This window comes from Bidens hawaiensis, unplaced genomic scaffold, assembly GCF_021521415.1.
Source record: "Bidens hawaiensis isolate Kalapana, Puna unplaced genomic scaffold, B.hawaiensis_p1.1 tig00000636_1, whole genome shotgun sequence".
Taxonomy (NCBI): Eukaryota; Viridiplantae; Streptophyta; class Magnoliopsida; order Asterales; family Asteraceae; genus Bidens; species Bidens hawaiensis.
The window spans coordinates 5,124,087-5,143,885 of NW_027491038.1; the positions used below are offsets into that span (position 1 = coordinate 5,124,087).

The 19,799-nt window shown below is 32.7% G+C and overlaps 1 protein-coding gene and 1 pseudogene across 1 annotated transcript; both read left to right on the forward strand.

Annotated features, from left to right (window-relative positions):
* Positions 1-6,441: 6,441 nt before the first annotated feature.
* On the forward strand, positions 6,442-12,353 carry LOC143530230 (putative hydroxyacylglutathione hydrolase 2, chloroplastic). Its single transcript, XM_077025828.1, has 8 exons — positions 6,442-6,601; positions 7,440-7,622; positions 8,438-8,641; positions 9,628-9,751; positions 9,840-9,940; positions 10,154-10,228; positions 10,324-10,422; positions 11,889-12,353. The coding sequence occupies exons 1-8, from the start codon at positions 6,542-6,544 to the stop codon at positions 12,033-12,035; spliced, it is 993 nt and encodes a 330-aa protein (XP_076881943.1). The 5' UTR covers positions 6,442-6,541; the 3' UTR covers positions 12,036-12,353.
* Positions 12,354-16,547: 4,194 nt separating this feature from the next.
* On the forward strand, positions 16,548-19,772 carry LOC143530207 (putative disease resistance RPP13-like protein 1; annotated as a pseudogene).
* The last annotated feature ends 27 nt before the right edge of the window (positions 19,773-19,799 follow it).

The window sequence follows — 19,799 nt, forward strand, 5'->3', positions numbered from 1 at the left end:
GCAAAAATCACGGTGTGAAATCAAAATGAGAAAATTTGTGTAGAAACTTTACCATGTGAAATCAAGATATAAATAATTCTTTCACAATAAAAAGAAAACATCATTTATAAATGAGAACTTGTGATGAGAATTTATATGACAAAGTAAAAGGAAAAATTGTTTAAATATTTGAAATTTGTAAATAATGTCTTAAGATTTAGGTTGTGGAAAAATCGTGCATGAACCACCATGACTTGATATTCCGACACTAAAAACCTTTTTACAAAAATAACTTGTTGGGGTCTAAACATGTGCACGTACCACCGCGTATTTTTCATGTTTTCGACTCAAATAACGATAATGAAAAAGTAATAAATCGAGATACAACGGGATGTCAAAACACTAGTCCACTTACCACCGAGGCTTTTATGTTTCAACACCAAAACTTGGATGGCGACCGGAACGCTCGCATTCGACAACTTAAAGTGGTCGTCTCATATGAGACAATCTTTAAGGAGATTTGAAACAACGGGATCCAAGTTAAGCTCGTGATCCATAAAGCACAAATAAAAACAATGTTTTCGCGGTAAGGTAAGGATACCTTAGATTATTATGAGAATGTGTGTATGTGTATATATAAAATTAAATAAAGGTAAGGTAAGGATACCTTATATTGTTTCGAGTGTTTGTGTATATTTACGATTTGATGAAATAAATAAGTATATATAAATAAATAAGTGTAATGAACAATCGAGTAGGGGAAACATGTATAGGCAACACGTATAAGGACCCTAAAGCAAAAACTATACTAGGTCGTTACGTCTAACCACATATCCTATAATATTGTGGCTCTGATACCAATCTGTCACACCCCGACCAAAGGCGGCGGAACATGCCGGGGTGCAATGGATTGCCCAAAACACAAGACACTATTAAAGTGATGATATTCAATCAACTCATTTAAATTCATCAAATCATAAAGAATCACATAACTTGTTCATACAAAACAAATTGAATACAAGCAAACAAATATATATATATATATATATATTGTTCGTTTTGCTAATATCCTAATAGTCTTGATAACGTTTTTCAACAAGTCCTCGAGTCAACAAAAGTCAAACCTGTAACATTGCATAAAATAAAGTTTGTCAACACGAAGTTGGTGAGCAATTTCAAAGTTTTTGAACAATAAGTATATAATAAGAAATTCCACAACTTGTATACAAAACAATAAATAATAGCAACAATTTGGATAAGTGAGATCGCTAAATAGCACACATTAGCGACACCATCTATAAGAGAATACCAGATAGATTCAGATTTCCATCAGATCGTTAAAAAGAATACATTAACAACACTGTCTTTAAGAGAATACCAAATAGATTCGGATTTTCATGAGATCGTTAATAAGAATACATTAACGACACCATGCTATAAGAGAATACCAGATAGTTCACGGATTTATGAATCAACCAACCAAAAGTGGTAAACACATTAGCAATTAAGCATGTAAGCATATAACACCAAATCGAGCATATATTTAAGTAAAGTATACAATAAAGTTTGTGGTTTAAGACTCAAGTATAAAACATTTAGTTTGAATAAGTATGCAATATCACCCCCAAAACGAAATATGGAAAACAGGGGATGAAAGTACTCACATTCAGGTAATAAACTTGATCGGTAAAATGACGAGTAACCGAAAGGATGAGGTTTAACGAGCAAGGTCTAGGTGAAAGGAAGTATTGTATTAGAAAGGTTGTCTATGAAGTCTTTAAATAAAATAACCGATAGGAAAAATAAACAATTTAAAGTTTAAGGTTTAAAAAAAGTAAATATTTAAGAGAAACATAATAATAGTCTTTTAAAATATAAGTTTGCTCGAAACCGGGTTAAGGTATCTAGCCCTTAATATTTACTCAACCTATGTTAGTTAATAAGATGGGTAAAAATGCAAGATTGCAAGCCCCTTTATAATATATATATATATATATATATATATATATATATATATATATATATATATATATATATATATATATGTATACAAAACGGGTTTTAACGAGTGTTTCGGGTCTTGATAATTGGTCAAACCCAAAGTCAATTTTCCAAAATAATGAATGTTATGAGATAACTCAATAAAATTTAATAAGACTTAACCAAGTATGTAGTTCTATTGTTTTAGAACTAACAACGTCCATTAAGCGAGTGTTCGGTTTTGTCGGTCCAAACTTTGTTATGAGATCAAGTTGGATCCAACATTTCCAAGTACTTAAGAAAATAATTAAAATCAGCTTATAAAGTATTTTTAAGAATTTATACAAGTCTTGATAGCTAAAAATACACTTGTGTGTCTTAAGCGAGTGAAAATCGGTTTAGTTCGGTTTCCATCTCACAATAAGTTCATAAATGGTTTCCACATGCCCAAATATCAAAGAACTTGTATAATAATTTATAATTGAATATACTTAACCAAAAAGTTAACAATAAAGTCTTTAAACGAAAGTTCGGTTTTCGGTCCAGCTCTTGTTTCTAGTTAAGACTGAGGTAAGATTCTACAAACCCATAACCATAGAACTTATATAAATGATTTTAGAAATTTAAATCTACATAAAACATGTTTAAACAATTACTTAACAAAACTAGTAAACAAAGTTCGGTTTACGGTTTAGAGTTATTTACGGTTAAACCGAGACTAGTCTATATAAACCTATAACCATGGAACTTCATAAATATGATATACAAACTAAAATGAGCAGAAGTTAAGCATGGTTAGTAAGCAATAATAAAGTTAGATGGTTAGATGCGGAAAATATATAACAAGGACCACGAACGTCCTCCATGAAGCTTTGCCTTACGAGGCCCGACACTCCACCGACCGAGACCGGGGAAGTGACCACCAAAGGTAACAAGAGTTGTATATTATATATGTTGTATAACCATATTCAAGTATTAATAATACTATATAAGCTAAATAAAATGCAAGAACATGGTCAGTTTGCCTTTTGAAAGTCAAACTGCCAAGAACAAAGAAAAATAAACTTAAAGACTCTTGAATTTAAGTGAGAAAATGAAATAATAGGAGGGATGGACAATAGAACAAACAATAAAACACCAAACTGCATACTTGGTCTGCTACTGTACGTGACCATGGAGGATGTCCCCCATCGCGTGGCGCGATAGGGTGGTCGGCCAAGAAATTCCAAAGTTTCAAAAATGATAATTTGGCCCCTGAAGTTCGTTTTAAGTGTTTTTAACGCGTCTTAAGGACCGAAAAGGATGTTTTTGAGACCCAACAAGTGTAAAACAAATATGAAACATAAAATCCACCATTTTGATTGAGGGTTTCGGTTTACAAAACAGGTCGGTTTACATAATAAACGAATACGAAACGAAAATACGATTGACCCAAGATTTACGAATGTCACATGGAAACTTTGCAAATTATAGGATATGGTTTTGAGTGTAAATTATAAGGTGGGGAGAGAAAATGTATTGATTTTTTGTAAATGTGAGGAAACAAAGTATGTCCCTATTTATTTTTTAATATTTTTTGAATTGGTTGTGAGTAGAAAAAAGAGAATACTGTACTGATTGATATATAAAAAAATATTATTTAACATTTTTTGAATTGGTTGTGAGTAGAAAAAAGAGAAAACTGTAATGACAGATGTATATAAAAATATTATTTAATTAAGCAAAAGAAAGAAATATAGTATTTTTTTATTATAATTATCGAGATGTTGATGAGGGATATGTTGAGAATGCTCTAATCTGATAAGAAAATAAAATAAAATACACTAAAATATTATAAATTTAAATAGTAAATTAAATAGTAATTTCGTTGGGATAAATTCTACCTTTTTAATATATATATATATACACTAGTTTTTATCCTCTCATATTACGGGGGATGTTTTATATTATTTGTTTCTAATAATTATTTAATTTTTGATTTTTATTTATTATATAAAAGTTAATAATATACTTATGGTTTGATGTTAAACTGTTTCACAAATTAATGAAATGTTATAAGTTATAACCCGGTTTAAAAGTTATATGGGTTTGATAAGACCCAAGACTGGTTTATTCTTTTTACTATAAATTGGTTTTTTAATTATAAATAATATATATATTTTTTTAAATAAATTAGATATTAATTTTTAGTATATCTCTAAGTAGGATTTTTATATCAAATATTTGGTGATATTGGTTTTTAATTTAAAGATATTATAACCCAATTAAGAAATATCTGGGTTTGATAAGACCAATACCCGTGAATTCGGGTCAAATGCATGAGAAGCCTTCATTTAAAAATCAAGCAAATCTGGAGACTCCAAAAGGAGAAGCGGCCACATCACGACACGTAGAATTTTTATGTTTTCGTTTATATATATTATAGATTAATTTAGCAATGTCAAATATAAAAAGAAAATAAAAGAAACTTAGTAAGGATACACGGGTTGTAACGTGGTGTTAAGGACCACAAATGTGACGTGAATTAGAGGTGCACAAAAAACCCGTATTCGGAACCGGACCCGAAAAAATATTCGAAACCGGTTTATTTTATACCCTGGTATTCTATACCCGAAACCGGAACCGACCCTACCCGTAGGGTATGGATAGGGTATGCATTTTGAGGTCAATACCCGGAACCGTACCCGATTTATACCCGTAAATACCCGGACCCGGTCATACCCTATACCCGATACCCGGTTATACCCGATACCGGATACTAATTTTCTAATACCCGAAATAATACATGAGTTTTTATAGTATATTTTTACGTTTACTTCACAACTTTTATGTTTAAATTTTTGTAAAATGCATATTATTAAGTAAAGAATTTGTCATTAAGTAAATTTATGGTTTTTGTAATATAGTTTAATTAATTTTATAAGTTACAAAGCAAATTTAAATTTTAAACAATATAAAAAATGTATATAAAATTACAAATTCAAAATCGGGTATTAATACCCGATCGTACCCGGTTCCAATACCCGAACCCGATCATACCCTACCCGGCTACATAGGGTTGAGTTTTTCTCCTCAATACCCTACCTGAACCCTAGCCGATTTTTCTCAATACCCGATTTTTCAATACCCGATCATATCCGAAACCGGTCCATACCCGAACCCGGGTATTAGAAAAAACCTGATTTGTGCACCTCTGACGTGAATAGCTAGCAAAACTTTTGGATCTTGCATGCAATTATAACCAAGGCCCACAACTTTTGGGCCGTGCATTTATGTGTGGGTCATACCTTTGACTCCTTGAGGGGCAGTGCCGATGAATTTTTACCAACGCTGTATGAGGCAGGTGATGGTTGGTTAGAGACTTTAGCTTGTCCCTACTGTAGTGGGTGCGCGTATTGTGGTTTTGGGCTAAAATCAAACTGAAACCAAAACTTTGGTTTTTGGATTCTTTTGAAATCGTTTTGTTTCGGTTTTTTCGGTTTTCATTTTAGTTTTTCGGTTTCAATTTGGAATGAAGCTGCTTCCACTAATCATCCTAGTAAACTCTTAATCATTATGAGTTAGACTTGATATAATTTTCTTTGCAGTTTTTCCAACTAATATATTAAATATGAAACAAGATGCAAAATTAATACATGATGCAAGATTTGTTGAAGTATCTCTCACATATCTATGTTCTTCTAAGTTGTTAAAAACAATTTTATTAACCATTAGTGAAAACAAGGTAATAAAAGAAATGAAATAAGATAATACTTCTTCCTAGTGGCGTCGTGTTCAAAGATCTGGACTGTATTCTTTGACCCAACCAATTTTGAACCGAACTATTCTGAAAAAGTTCTCATAACTTTAGTTTGCTTTGGATCTTCAAAATAGCCATTAAACCACGTGATATTTTTACCTCTTGTGTGGAAAACATAGTAGGGAAAAAGATATGTAATTATACAACCACTTAAGGTATCACCATTAAAGTAATATACGATTTATGTAAATTTCTATTCCCATAAAATTAGATTTAAAAGTTATAAAATAGATAAATAGTAGATAAAAATCGGATAAGAAAACCAAATTTTTATTACAATAATAATCACATATGATACCAATCAACGACCTTCAGCTTAACTGGTATTGGAAAAGAAAGAAGTGAAGATTTATGCTGAAGACTGTAAGGTCTCAAGTTTGAATCCAATCATAATCAGTTTTTATCACAGTGAGCCTTCATGGGACGGTTTTCCTGAAATAAGAGATGAGTTTGAGATACCCAACGCCGTCTGTAATCACATACATATAAGGTTACCTTTTATCATTGAGTATTTGAGTTAACCCGAACATTGAGTCACAATGTATTCGTTAGTAGTTAAAAGAAAATCATCCATGATAATGATATCGAAAAGTGAGAAAAAAAAAGAAAAACCGGAAGGAAGGAAAAGGCGTGGTGGTGTAATGTAATGTAATGTAACCCATACCATACCCATTAATTAATTAATTAATTAATGCTCATCATTTAATTTCAATTCATATTTCTCTCTCTTCACTTCCAGTTAGTGCCTCCCCTTAAAGCAAAAGTAGTGACACACCCACCAAAATGCAATTACTGTGCAGATCACTCCTTCCATCCGCCATGTCTGCACTTCCATCTCCTCAGGTTTCTTCTTATCCTTCTTCCTCAATTTCAGCACACATATATACATCGCAATCTGAATATTCCTCCTAATTCACTCTTGTTAGTATCGACTGTTCATTTTATTTCAATCATTCAATTTATTATCATTCATTAATATCTGTAGCGTCATATGTCAGTTGCGTATCATCAATTTTATGTATAATTATAACTATTTACTCAATTCACTTCATCGTCACCGTCATTTAGATTTACGGATTCAATTGCTGTGGATTAATCGAATTAGATAAGTTTAGGTCACACGTAACGTAATTAGAGTACGTTTCTCTAATTTAGGGCTTTTGTGTATTTCTTATTGCAAGTAGCTAATCTGATACAACGCTGTGTATTAGTGTAGGGGATAATTTTTTTGATGCCAATAATATGCGTTAGCTTTTGATGTATTAGTGCAGTAGATATTGCCGGATATATCAGTTATTGGTCCCTTGGTAAAATATCGGTGCAAAATGTTGGTCCCGATATTATCATCAATATTGACTGATATCAGTTTTTTAAGTCTTAATTATAAAATTTATAGTGTTTTAAGTCGTAATTAGTTCCTACTTGTTACAATTGTCATTGTTTTGTAATTTGCAAAAGCTTAATTTGTTAATGGTAGGAGAGTATACTGAATTGTTAGTGTTAAATTGCTATATACATAAATTCTGCATGATATTAAAATTACCGATATCCCACCGTGATAACCGATGTCTCAAATGTCGGTCCTTGACCGATATTCGGTATTTTTAAGCATTAACTGCATTGTCATTTGTATTTTCGTATTGCAATTTGAAACTTTTATTAATTGTTTTTAATATGTTAGGCGAGAAGGATGGATTGCATGTGGCCAGGTATGAGGCAGCTCTGCCTTAGGAAAAACCTTATGTACGGGTTTATGCAGTTATTTTCGTTTCCGTTTAAAACCATACGAGGAGTCAGTCGATCGCTTGGTGTTTCTCATTTGTGTAGCATTTCAAACATGTCTTCTTCATTGCAAATCGAACTGGTAAGTTTTTGTTTCATACAGTTTTGCAGCTCCTAGGCTTGTAAACAAACTAAACGTTAAGTGAACAGGTCATTCTTTTTTGTTCATTTAGTTAAATGAACGAACGTATATACATGTCTCGTTCGTTCATTTTATTCATGAATGTTCGTTTACATTCATTTAATTTTTGTTTATGTTCATTTATTTATGTTCGTTAGTTCACGTGTGTTTAAATTCATTTGTTTACTTCATTAATATATTCACTTAAAATTTTTGGGCCCGTTACTGCTTGGTATAATTTTAATAACTTTTTAGGCCCAACACATTGTTTTTCACAATGCTTATAACTAGTTTGGCCTAGTTATGTTTGTTCATCTATGTTTAGTACTTCAGTTATGCTCATTCGTTTATGTTTGTGAACCTTTATTTTATATGTTAATGAACAGACATTAAAACATACACAAATGTGTTCATTTTTTTAAGGAACGAGCACGAACAAGAAACAATGTTCGTTTACTTGTTCGTGTTTGATCGTTTGTCGGTTAAAGTTAAACAAACATACACCGTTTTAAAGTTTTTATTTTTTGTGCTTATTTTAGGTACCGTGTCTTAACTACAATTATGTCTATCTTTAAGTTAAACAAACAAACACAAACATGCTCTAACTTCAACAAATTATACACCCTTTAAAGTTTTTCTTTTTTGTGCTTATTTTAGGTACCGTGTCTTAAGTACAATTATGCCTATCTTTAAGTTAAACAAACAAACACAAACATGCTCTAACTTCATCAAATTATACACCGTATTAAAGTTTTTCTTTTTTGTGCTTATGTTAGGTACCATGTCTTAAGGACAATTATGCCTATCTTTTGCATGATTTAGATACAGGCACAGTTGGAGTTGTTGATCCTTCTGAATCTCTACCAATAGTTGATGCGTTGAGCAAGAATAATCGAAATCTCAACTACATTTTAAATACTCATCATCATCATGATCATACTGGTGGGAACGTGGATTTGAAAGAAAGGTATGGTGCAAAGGTGAGTTATATATGATTTTTGGAGCAATTTGTAATGTTTTGGTGATTAAACTTTTTTGCTTAACTTGACCTAATTTGCATACATTTTAAATTAATATTTGAGTAAGCTTGTAAACGAACTGAATGAACTCGAATGAAAGATGTCCATGTTCGTTCGTTGAACTTTAACTGAACAACCGTTCGGACTCGAACAATTGAACGGACGGGGTTTTCTTGTTCGTGTTCATTCTTTAGGAAAATGAACGTGTTCGTGTTATTGTTCGTTCGTAAACAATATAAACGAACGGTTCATGAACGAACATAACTGAGCTAAAACAAGTTAAATGGAAATGTAAGTAAAAATGTGCTGGGCCTAAAATCTATTAAAACTAGACTAAATTGTTATGTTATGAGCCTAAAAAATTTAAATGAGTATATTAACAAACATAAATGAACAAACTTAAACAAAGGTAAACTGATGAACATAAACAAACCTTTACGAGCATAAATGAACAAACACGTCATGTGTTCTAGTTCGCTCGTTTAACAACATGAGCAAAGATTTTTGTTCATGTTCATTTATTTATTAAATAAACAAACTCCTCCCCTCCCCCCGGCGGCACCCGATTCACTGAGCGTTCGGTTCGTTTACATTTTGTTGTTGTCAAGTTCATACTGCTACTTACATTCCATCAGGGACTTTTTAAAAATTCTTACTTGTTTATACTCTAGTCGTCATTATGGAAGTAATTACGACTCATTTTGGCTATCTTATTTACTGTAATTTGAACGCTTAAGATTATTATTGTAGCATTTTAGGTACTTGGTAATCAGTCGTCTATAACTACTAATCAACATGTTAAATCAAACATTACAATTCTTGTGTGATGAGTAATTATTGTTCTTATTACTATCCTTCTTATTATTAGTATAGTTTCCTTGTTATGTGAGAGTTTGTTTAATCATATATGTTTTACATTAATTTCTATCGTGCTTGCAATCTTACAGGTAATTGGATCGAATATAGACAAGGATAGAATTCTTGGTATTGATATCAGTTTAAATGATGGTGATACATGGATGTTTGCTGGACACGAGGTGCAAGTGATTGCAACCCCGGGCCACACCAAAGGTTTTTCATCAATTTGCTTTTCAACTGATTGCTAAATAAATACATATAGACGTAATGAATTTTTAATTCTTTGTTTTTGTGGTGGCAGGCCATATTAGCTTCTATTTTCCAGCCTCCGGGGCTATTTTCACCGGAGACACATTATTCAGCTTGTCGTGTGGCAAACTATTTGAAGGAACTCCTGAACAGGTAATCTCCGATATTAAAATGCTTATAGTTGTGAATAGAACAAGTGTTAAACCTATCTTTCCATCTATCACTTGTATCTTGTCAAAAACACTACCCCCCAAACACCCACCCACACATTGTTAATCCTAAAGCAAGACCGAGACATCTTTTGGTTTGCTTTTTGGTCACTGGTGACTTATGCTGTGTGTAACAGTGTTCTCTTTTGTGTTTCAGATGCATTTGTCCCTTGAGAAGTTACTATTGTTGCCAGAAGACACAAGTATATACTGTGGGCATGAATATACATTGGTAATTCAAGTTCTTTCTGTTTGTTTTTAAACAACAATCATGTGCGAAGTATTCTCAGTCTGTGGTAAGTTTAATAATGAGCATGTTGTTGACAGAGTAATTCAAAGTTTGCACTATCTATTGAGCCTGGGAATGAAGAACTACAATCATATGCAGCCAACATAGCCTCTCTTCGTAAAAAGAATTTGCCCACGGTAATTTCTATTCATTTTCAGTTATGATGTGATCATGTGTTTCTATTAATGCGATAAGCGCTCAAAAGCGTTGAGGCTGGGCCTAGCGTTTAGGTGATAAGCGCAAAAAAGCGCCCGATTTAAAAAAAAAAACGCACATTAAAAAAACAATTTTTTTTAACTAAAATAGAACATCTTAATAAGAAAACATACATTCATTCTTGAAATAGTTCATAGAACAACCAAACACCAAAATCCAAAACATGAAATACCAAGTACATCTTAATAATTAAAAAAACTTAATAATTAATACATCTTTCATAATTCCAGTAATTCAACAACTCTATAAGCATTCATTTTAACTGCCAAGAACAATTTGATCCATCCACAAGTGAAGCATTAACACATCTATCATAATATCCAGATTTCCAAAAATTAAAAACTAAAACTTAATCACGAATTCTGAATATTGTAATCATTTAGTAAGAAGTCAAATGATATTTAATACACATGGGCAGGTTTGGAACAAATTATGGTGCTTTAATAGTGGAGATTTAGACTTTTAGGTACTCCTAGAGAATAGGAACATGTTGTTTAATTGATATTTAATATGCATAGGAAGGTTGGGAACATATTAATGGGCGCTTTAAATATCTGAGGCATGCAACTCGCAGTTAATGCGCCTAGCGCTTTAAATGCGCTTAAGCGCAAAAAGCGCTCGATTTTAACAACTATGGTTTCTAAAGCTCTTATGAAAACTAAAAATGGAAACTACTTGGTTATCAACTTTTTTGTCCTGCTTTTAACACTAAACCTTACTTTGCTGGTGTTGACTGTTGACCTTGTCCCAACCCACCCATTTTGCCATTTCTGAACTGAGCTTTAAATGTGATAATATTTTGCATCAAAGAGTGTTGTATTACTTTTCTGGTGAAACTAACTTGTCCTTGATGGTATACAAACCTAAAATTTTGACTTGATATTAGTTTAAGTTACATGTTTGTCCGTTTGGTAAGTATCCTACATACTAAGAGAAAATAGAGGAATATTCTGGATGCAAACCCAGAATACGTTATATGTTGACATTAATACACTTAAAAACAAGGAAAATGTTGCTATTAGTCAAATTGGTTATGTTGGGTCGATTTTGGTAGTGTTTTTATCTCAACCGAGTCAAATTAGTTGAAAGTCGCCCAGATTTTAATTTAAATGTTTATATCCTCCTAGATCATTTTATTTAAAGATACACAATACTGTTTGTGTAATTATCTTATATATTTTTCTTAATAATGGACGAATAAGGTTTATGTGGGTCAACCCAACATTACCCAAGCCATGCTAACCGGTACTGAAAATGGCCTGGTTTAACCAGAATCCAGGTCTTGCACCTGTACCTATGCATCATTATGATCTCTTTTCGGGATGTTTTTTTTTTTGGATTAAATTTTGATGTTGGTTTTTCGCTGACTATTGGTTTTATGCATTAGATTCCAACTACCTTAAAGAAGGAGAAATTATGTAATCCTTTTCTGCGTACTTCAAGCGAAGAAATACGTCGCGTATTGAATATTCCAGCACATGCAAGTGACGCGGAAGCGTTAGGTGTGATTCGACAAGCCAAGGATAATTTCTGAATAATTCCCATGATACCCTTTTCTCCTGTCCTGCACATAAGAAGTTAGGGCTGGTAGCATTTTGGAAGGCTGAGTTAGCAAGTATGCATAGTGTTGGGTTTTATACAGCTAAGAATGAATCATTACTTGTTCTTATTGTTTTCGACTGTAATCTTCTTGCTATAAATAACTCATACATTAAAAATGATGACAAACTTCCCCTTATGTGTAGCGAATATTTATAATAGAAGCGTTAACTCAAGACAAAAACGTAAGGGCAGTATTGTAGTTGTTACCCAGCCGAGCTGCAGCCATGAAAACCTAGTTGAGCTGCAACACAACTGAAAACACATCGTTAGAAATTTTTTGTTCTGGGGTTGTCACAGAAAAAAACACTGTTCTCATCACAAGGGGTTTTGGTCTAATGTCCAAGCTGTCAAGAATATTAGGTAGAGGGTATGATTCTTTAAGATTGCTGTATTTATAGGCTGGATTTTTCTTTCTGACACGTACATATATCGCATTAAAGTGGTCACTGTAGCAGCATAAGTTGTGTTGCCATGTTATATTACTGTAAACTGGTATTGGAATTGATTAATATATAAACTCTTATGTATTACAAAAGACGACCACTCCTGTTATAGAGTTTGAGAGGCCTTTAAGTAAATACTAGTAACATAAAAGAAGCGGCCTAGACTAATGACTATTTACAGTTAACAATTACAAATACTCGTGTCAATGGTCACTTCGGCCACAATTCATGGCCCGTGGATATATACAAAGGGCAATTTCAGACTTGGTGTCTTAATGCTGTCACATTACGAAAGCTATGTTTATAAATCTTTAAATATGAGAGGACAATTACAAAAGCTATGTCTTTTAAATATGAAAGGGAGAAGTAACTTCTTTTTATTTTTATACTAGGTTACTAACCCGTGTGTTACACGGGTGGAAATTAAGAAATTCGTCAAGAAAACAAATCTGATTATATATTTGAATATTAATATAGTTATTTAAATATTACTTATAAAAGGTTTTTTTATAGCTTCATACAAGATTTTTTTAATTTTTTATTTACTTTGATAAAATTTTGCATGTAGGTAATTAACATTATAAACACTTATATTTGACCAATGAAAAAAATTAATGATTTATCATGGCAAGTCATTTTCAAATGGCAACATTATTTATAATTGCAAGTCATTCTCAAACAGCAATATAATTTGAAACATATATAGTTACAAATAATGATATTACATCGTGAAATGATTACAAGGAAAATTTAAAACTATAATACATAAACTTTCAATTACATGCTTCTTATATAAATTACATGATTAGAGAAAATAATATAATTAGAGAAAATAAGAAATTTAGGTTTATACTTACAGAAACTAATTAAAGTCTGTTAGTGCTAACAAATCAAATAAACAAAAACATAACCAAAGTTTTATTAATAAAAATAACGAATTCACAATATCCATCTATAAGACTATCACAACCATTGTTTCCTGGCCACACATGTTTTTATAGGTATTTCAAATTTATGAAGATATTTCAGTAGATACTTTTGGCTTGATTTCACAATATCCATATGCATAAATACTTCACTTTCCATAATAATAAAAATTAAGGTATACATGTAAGCTCCCATTTATGATATCATAACAAATTCTCAAATTACTCTTGTAAAGCACCTCGACCAACAACAACAATTGACTAAATTCATGTCAGGTCATTAGTTTTTGAATGCTACTGTCATGGTCAAAACTGCTCTTTCCTGTTTCGTAAATCTATGAACAAACTTTAAACTTGCAAACTTTAAACACTATCTGCAGACTACCTCACTTGATTGATCCAACAACAACAAATAACTTTTCATTTGAAATTATGAATAACCAATTTCCATATCGGCACATATCATCCTTTAATCCAATCTGAAAACTAATCAATCGCGTATTATGTACATTTACTGCATCTGGAATTTCGCTAAATTGTAGATCTCGAACCTGGAATCGCTGAAGGGTTTCGCAAACGTGAAAAACCAGTTGACGAATTCTAAAACTCTCTCCAACATCTAAGTACATTATCTGAAAAAACCAAAATATTAGTATTTACTCAACTTATAATCAAACAATTTATTAAATAATATTAGTATATACAAAAACTTTTATGTTTTAAAGATATATAGGTCCATATAGTAAATTTCTCACTTTAGAAAACGATATAACTTTGTATATAAGCATGTTTGGGATTGCTTCTTGAAATTGATTATGGCTTTTTGGAGAGGCAGAATATCCAAAATGCCCCTCCAAAAGCACCTAAAAGCTCCAGAGCTTTTAGGTGCTTTTGGAGGGGCATTTTGGATATTCTGCCTCTCCAAAAAGCCATAAGCAATTTCAAGAAGCAATCCCAAACACCCCCATAAATCCATATTTCTAAAATATCATAAGATTTTTGATATAGAAAACAACTATGTGTGGTGAGTTTATAGAGGATACTTAGTGGCTCATCAGTCATCCTAGTTCTAAGTAAAAGTGAAACAAAATGGTGATAACTTACCTGCCCTAACTTCTTATGGAAGATTCTAGCAAGATTAAGAGATGTGAATGTCACATCATCATTAGCCTTGATGTTTGAAAATTTGAGAAGGCACCTTCGTTTTGTTGATGTATAGTAATTCTTTATTAGTTAACTCACCAAAATTTTACCAAGCAATGTCATCGTTCCAAAACCAAACGTGTTTCCTATAACACAGAGATACAATAATAAGCATATTAAACCCAAAGTTAATTCTGACCAATAGTCAAAAGTTTGAATCATGTATAAACCAAAATTAGAACATAACACTTACCCAAATACCTTTCTGTTGTATCAATTGGTGACAAAGAAATAGATTTCCTGCGACATAAACAAACCATGATCAACACATGATGTGCATAAGACAAACAAATAGTTGCAAATATAAATTGAAAATTGAATAAGAATCTGAACACAAAACAATAACTAAAGTAAAGCAACACTTTTAAACTTTCGAAGATTCTATCTACTAAACATGGAATGTTTTTCAAATTTGATTAATGGTAATTCAAAATTTAGAAAACTACCAAAGATATATGTAATGTAACAAAAAAAATTAGGAAATGTCAAACCTTATTTATAGCACATTACTTTTTTGATAAATAGTCACAACTAATATTGAAACCGTTTGAATATATAATGAGGAAATGTTAAACCTTACTTTTAGCAACCCTTTCTTATTAATTCTATTAAATTAAAATTTAATTCAATTAAATGTATTAAGGAATATTGAAATGGTTTTTTTATACAATCCGTTTAATATTAATACCAATCTATAAAATATTAGTTTATGTATTAACAAAGCAACATAATTAGGGTTTAATATAACGTTGACATTTAAAAAAATAGGGTATACAAACGAACAAATCCTAGAAAATTAACCTTAAGTCATAGCTGATATAATTCATGTTTACAAAATTAGAAATTAAGTTGACTACGAATTCAAATTTTGAATTTGAAAAGTTGTTAGGTATTATTAATGATATGAATCAATACAAATCAAAATAATATCATTGTAATTTGGAATCAATTACACATTAAAAATTTAATAAATACTAAAATTAAAAATTGGAAACAATGATACATTAAAAATTTAACAATGACACATATAATGTAATTGAAATTGAAATCTGCAATGAGACATATAATGAAGTATAAATTAACTAATAACCATTAACTATTAACCATATGAAACATAGAAATTATCAATTATAGATATCAACTAACATTAACAATTAAGATTAAGAATATAAAATGCTAACCTAGGTAAATTACACATACCTTAACGAATAATATAAATTATTAACCTAGGTTAATTAAACATACTATCCTAACAATATAAGATACTAACCGTAAAAAACATCGATTGATGGCAGGGTAGCCGTCGAAGTGAAGATCTGATTAACAATCGACATGGATCTATTGAAATCGTTTCCGGGATGTAATCAGATCAATGATTCTTTTCATATAATTGAGTATTCCGTTTAACCAGTATCGCCCTTATTTAGACGTACGACGGTGTAAAGTGAATATGTCGGATGCAGAACTATCATTGTCAGATTGAGATGAAGAATTATCATTGTCCGATTGAGATGCAGAATTATCATTGTCGGATTGAACTGAGAAATAATAGCCAATGGTTGATTTTGTTGATTAGGTAAGGTTGAGTATGAAGGAAAGGATGCAAAGAGGTTGAAAGGATTGAAACTTAAAAACCGGTAATATATTGAATATTGAATTAAAAGAATACATTAACTATTTTAAGTATTAGAAATAAAACTTCTTTTTGATTTATTTAAATGATAAGAAAAATAGAGAAGTGAAGGATAATTTTGAAAGGATATGAAATCGTCCAATAGACCAGGGGTATGTAGCAGCAACCTCATTTGTTTTAATATACAGTAGGATCGTTAGTGGACAACTGGAAATCCACACCTACTCCCACTTTTTTATTGTCCTGACGTTGATTTGCTTGGTTGACCAACATAATTATAAGCCTTTACCATAAAATTGAAATCACCAAAACAAGTAACCCATTTCGTCTACAATTAATCTTATCATAATCATGGCTGAAATCGTGCTTTCTGCCTTCCTCACTGTGCTCTTCGAGAAGCTGGCCACTGCAGCTTTCAAAAAACTTGACCACTGTAAGGGAATTGATGCTGCAGTCAAGAAGTTGCAGAGATCGTTGAACCTGATCCAAGATGTGCTTACTGATGCTTCTCAGAAGGAGTTGACCAATCAATCTGTGAAACGATGGCTCAATGATCTCCAGCATCTGGCTTATGACATAGATGACGTGCTCGATGATTTGGCAGTCGAAGCTATGCACCGTGAGTTCAACGGTGAGTCAGAAGGCATGACCAGCAAGGTAAGAAAGCTAATCCCAGCATGTTGCACTAATGTCTCGTTGACACATGACAAGTCGGCTAGATTACAAGAACTAGTAGACCAGAAACATACTCTTGGTTTAGTTGTTGTGAAAGAGGAAACTAGGCCAAAAGATATCAATAGAAGATTGCAAACCTCTATGGTCAACACGTCTAGTATTGTTGGACGGAAAACCGAGAAAGAGGCATTGGTCCGCGAATTGTTGCGGGATGAAGGAGGTGTTCAAAACTTTAGCATTGTTCCCATAGTTGGTATGGGTGGGGTCGGTAAAACGACACTAGCTAGACTTTTGTATGATGAACAACAAGTCAAGGATCACTTCGAACTCAAGGCATGGGTTTTTGTTTCCGATGAGTTTGATAGCTTCGGTATTAGCAAAGTTATCTTTCAATCCGTGGCAGGGGAAATCAAGAAATTTGCAGATCTTAATCTGCTTCAAGAAGCTCTTAAAGAACACCTAAAGGCGAAAAAATTTCTATTGGTTTTAGATGATGTATGGAGTGAAAGGAGACAAGATTGGGAAACCCTGGTTGGCCCGTTTCATGCATGTGCTCATGGAAGTAAAATTATCATGACAACACGGAAGTATAAGTTGCTTGAAAAGTTGGGTTATAGTAATCTAACCCAGCTGCAAAGCCTGTCACATGATGATGCTATGTCCTTATTTGCTCTATATGCATTGGGTGTGAATAACTTTGATTCGCATTTGTCACTCAAACCATACGGTGTAGGTATTGTGGAAAAATGTGCTGGCTTGCCTTTGGCTTTGAAAGCACTTGGGAGTTTATTGAGTACAAAAAGAGAAGAAGAAGAGTATTGGAAGAAAGTATTAGACAGTGAGATATGGGGGTTACCCATTAAGGAGGAAATCGTCCCAGCTCTTAGACTAAGTTACCAAGATCTTTCTGCACATTTGAAACAATTATTTGCATATTGCTCCTTGTTCCCAAAAGACTATGTGTTTGACAAGAAGCCATTGGTTCAATTATGGATGGCAGAAGGGTTTTTGTACCAGCCAACTTCAAGTGATTAAACAGGAGAATCCCTGGGTGATAAATACTTTGATGAGCTGCTATCAAGATCATTTTTCCAACATGCACCTAGTGACGAATCATTGTTTGTGATGCATGACATAATGAGTGACTTGGCGACATCTGTTTCTGATGAGTTTTCTTTAAGGTTGGAGAATGACAATAAGAAGAAAGCGTTGGATAAGTATCGCCATGTGTCTTTCATTTGTGAGGAGTATGTAGGTTACGATAAGTTCGAGACATTTAAAAGAGCTAGATGTTTGAGAACTTTTATGGCAATGTCTTTCAGGGGCGTAGAGCAAAGTTGGTTCTACTTATCAAATAAGATTCTTGTTGACTTAATTTCTGAGTTACCTTTGTTAAGGGTTCTATGCTTAAGTGATTCTGGAATAAGTGAGGTACCTGAGTCCATTGGTACTTTGAGGCACTTGAGATATCTTAATCTATCTAAAACTCAAATCACACAATTACCCGAAAATGTTAGCAATCTCTATAATTTAGAGACGTTGATTGTTTTTGGATGTGATGAGTTAGCTAAGTTGCCTAAAAACTTCTCAAAGCTTAAAAACTTGCGACATCTTGACATTCGGGATACTCCAAATTTGAATCACATACCCTTGGGGATTGGGGAGTTGAGAAGCCTACAAATTCTCTCCAAGTTCATTATCAGAGGTGAAAGTGGGTTGAAATAACCAAACTTAAGGAGTTAAATAATCTGAGTGGGAAAATTTCTATTGTCGGTATGGACAAGGTGCAAAATGCAAGAGACGCATCAGAGGTGAACATTTCACAAAAGAGGCTTAGTGAGTTAAAGGTTGTAAGACGTGTCAGGAAATGAAGTGCTTGAAAGAGAAGTCCTTGATGTGTTGAAGCCCAATAATGATTATTTAAAACAACTTAACATTGCGTCATATGGTGGATTAGAGTTTCCAAAATGGGTTGCGGATCCTTCGTTTCAATTTCTGAAGCATGTGTCAATACATGACTGTAAAAAATGTGCATCTCTACCGCCACTTGGGCAGCTACGGTCACTTAAGAAGTTGTCTATTAAAGGTCTGGATGGGTTAAAAGTTGTGGGTTTGGAGTTACTTGGGAATGGTAGTGCATTTCTTTCACTTGAAATTCTTCGTTTTGAAAATATGGGAGGATGGGAGAAATGGTCAACCGATAGTGGGGTTGTGTTTCCACGCTTGCAAGAGCTTTATATAAAAGATTGTCCTAATTTGGTTGAAGTCTCAGTTAAAGGACTACCTTCATTGAACGTTCTTGAAATACATGATTGTCCTAATTTGGTTGAAGTCTCAGTTGAAGCACTACCATCGTTGAATGTTCTAGCGTTACATACGTGTGATAGTGGTGTGCTGAGGAAGCTGGTACAAATTGCTTCTTCAGTCACCAAGTTAGAAATAGAACGTATTTCAGGACTTAATGATGTGGTGTGGAGAGATGCTATAAAGTATCTTGGGGCGGTTGAAAAATTATTTATAAGTGATTGTGATGAAATACAATACTTGTGGGAATCAGAGGCGGTTGCGAGTAAGGTTCTTATGAATTTAAATGCCTTAATGGTGTACAGTTGTGATAATTTGTTGAGTTTAGGAGAGAAAGAAGAGGGGGGATCATTGTAGGAGCAGCCTACTAACATCTCTTAGGAGGTTGGATGTATCTCATTGTGACAAAATGAAGTGTTGCTGGTGTCCAGATAACATTGAGGATCTGATTGTAAGAAGTTGTAAATCAATTACTGGTATCTCCTTACCAATCTGCGTTTCTTAGAAATAGG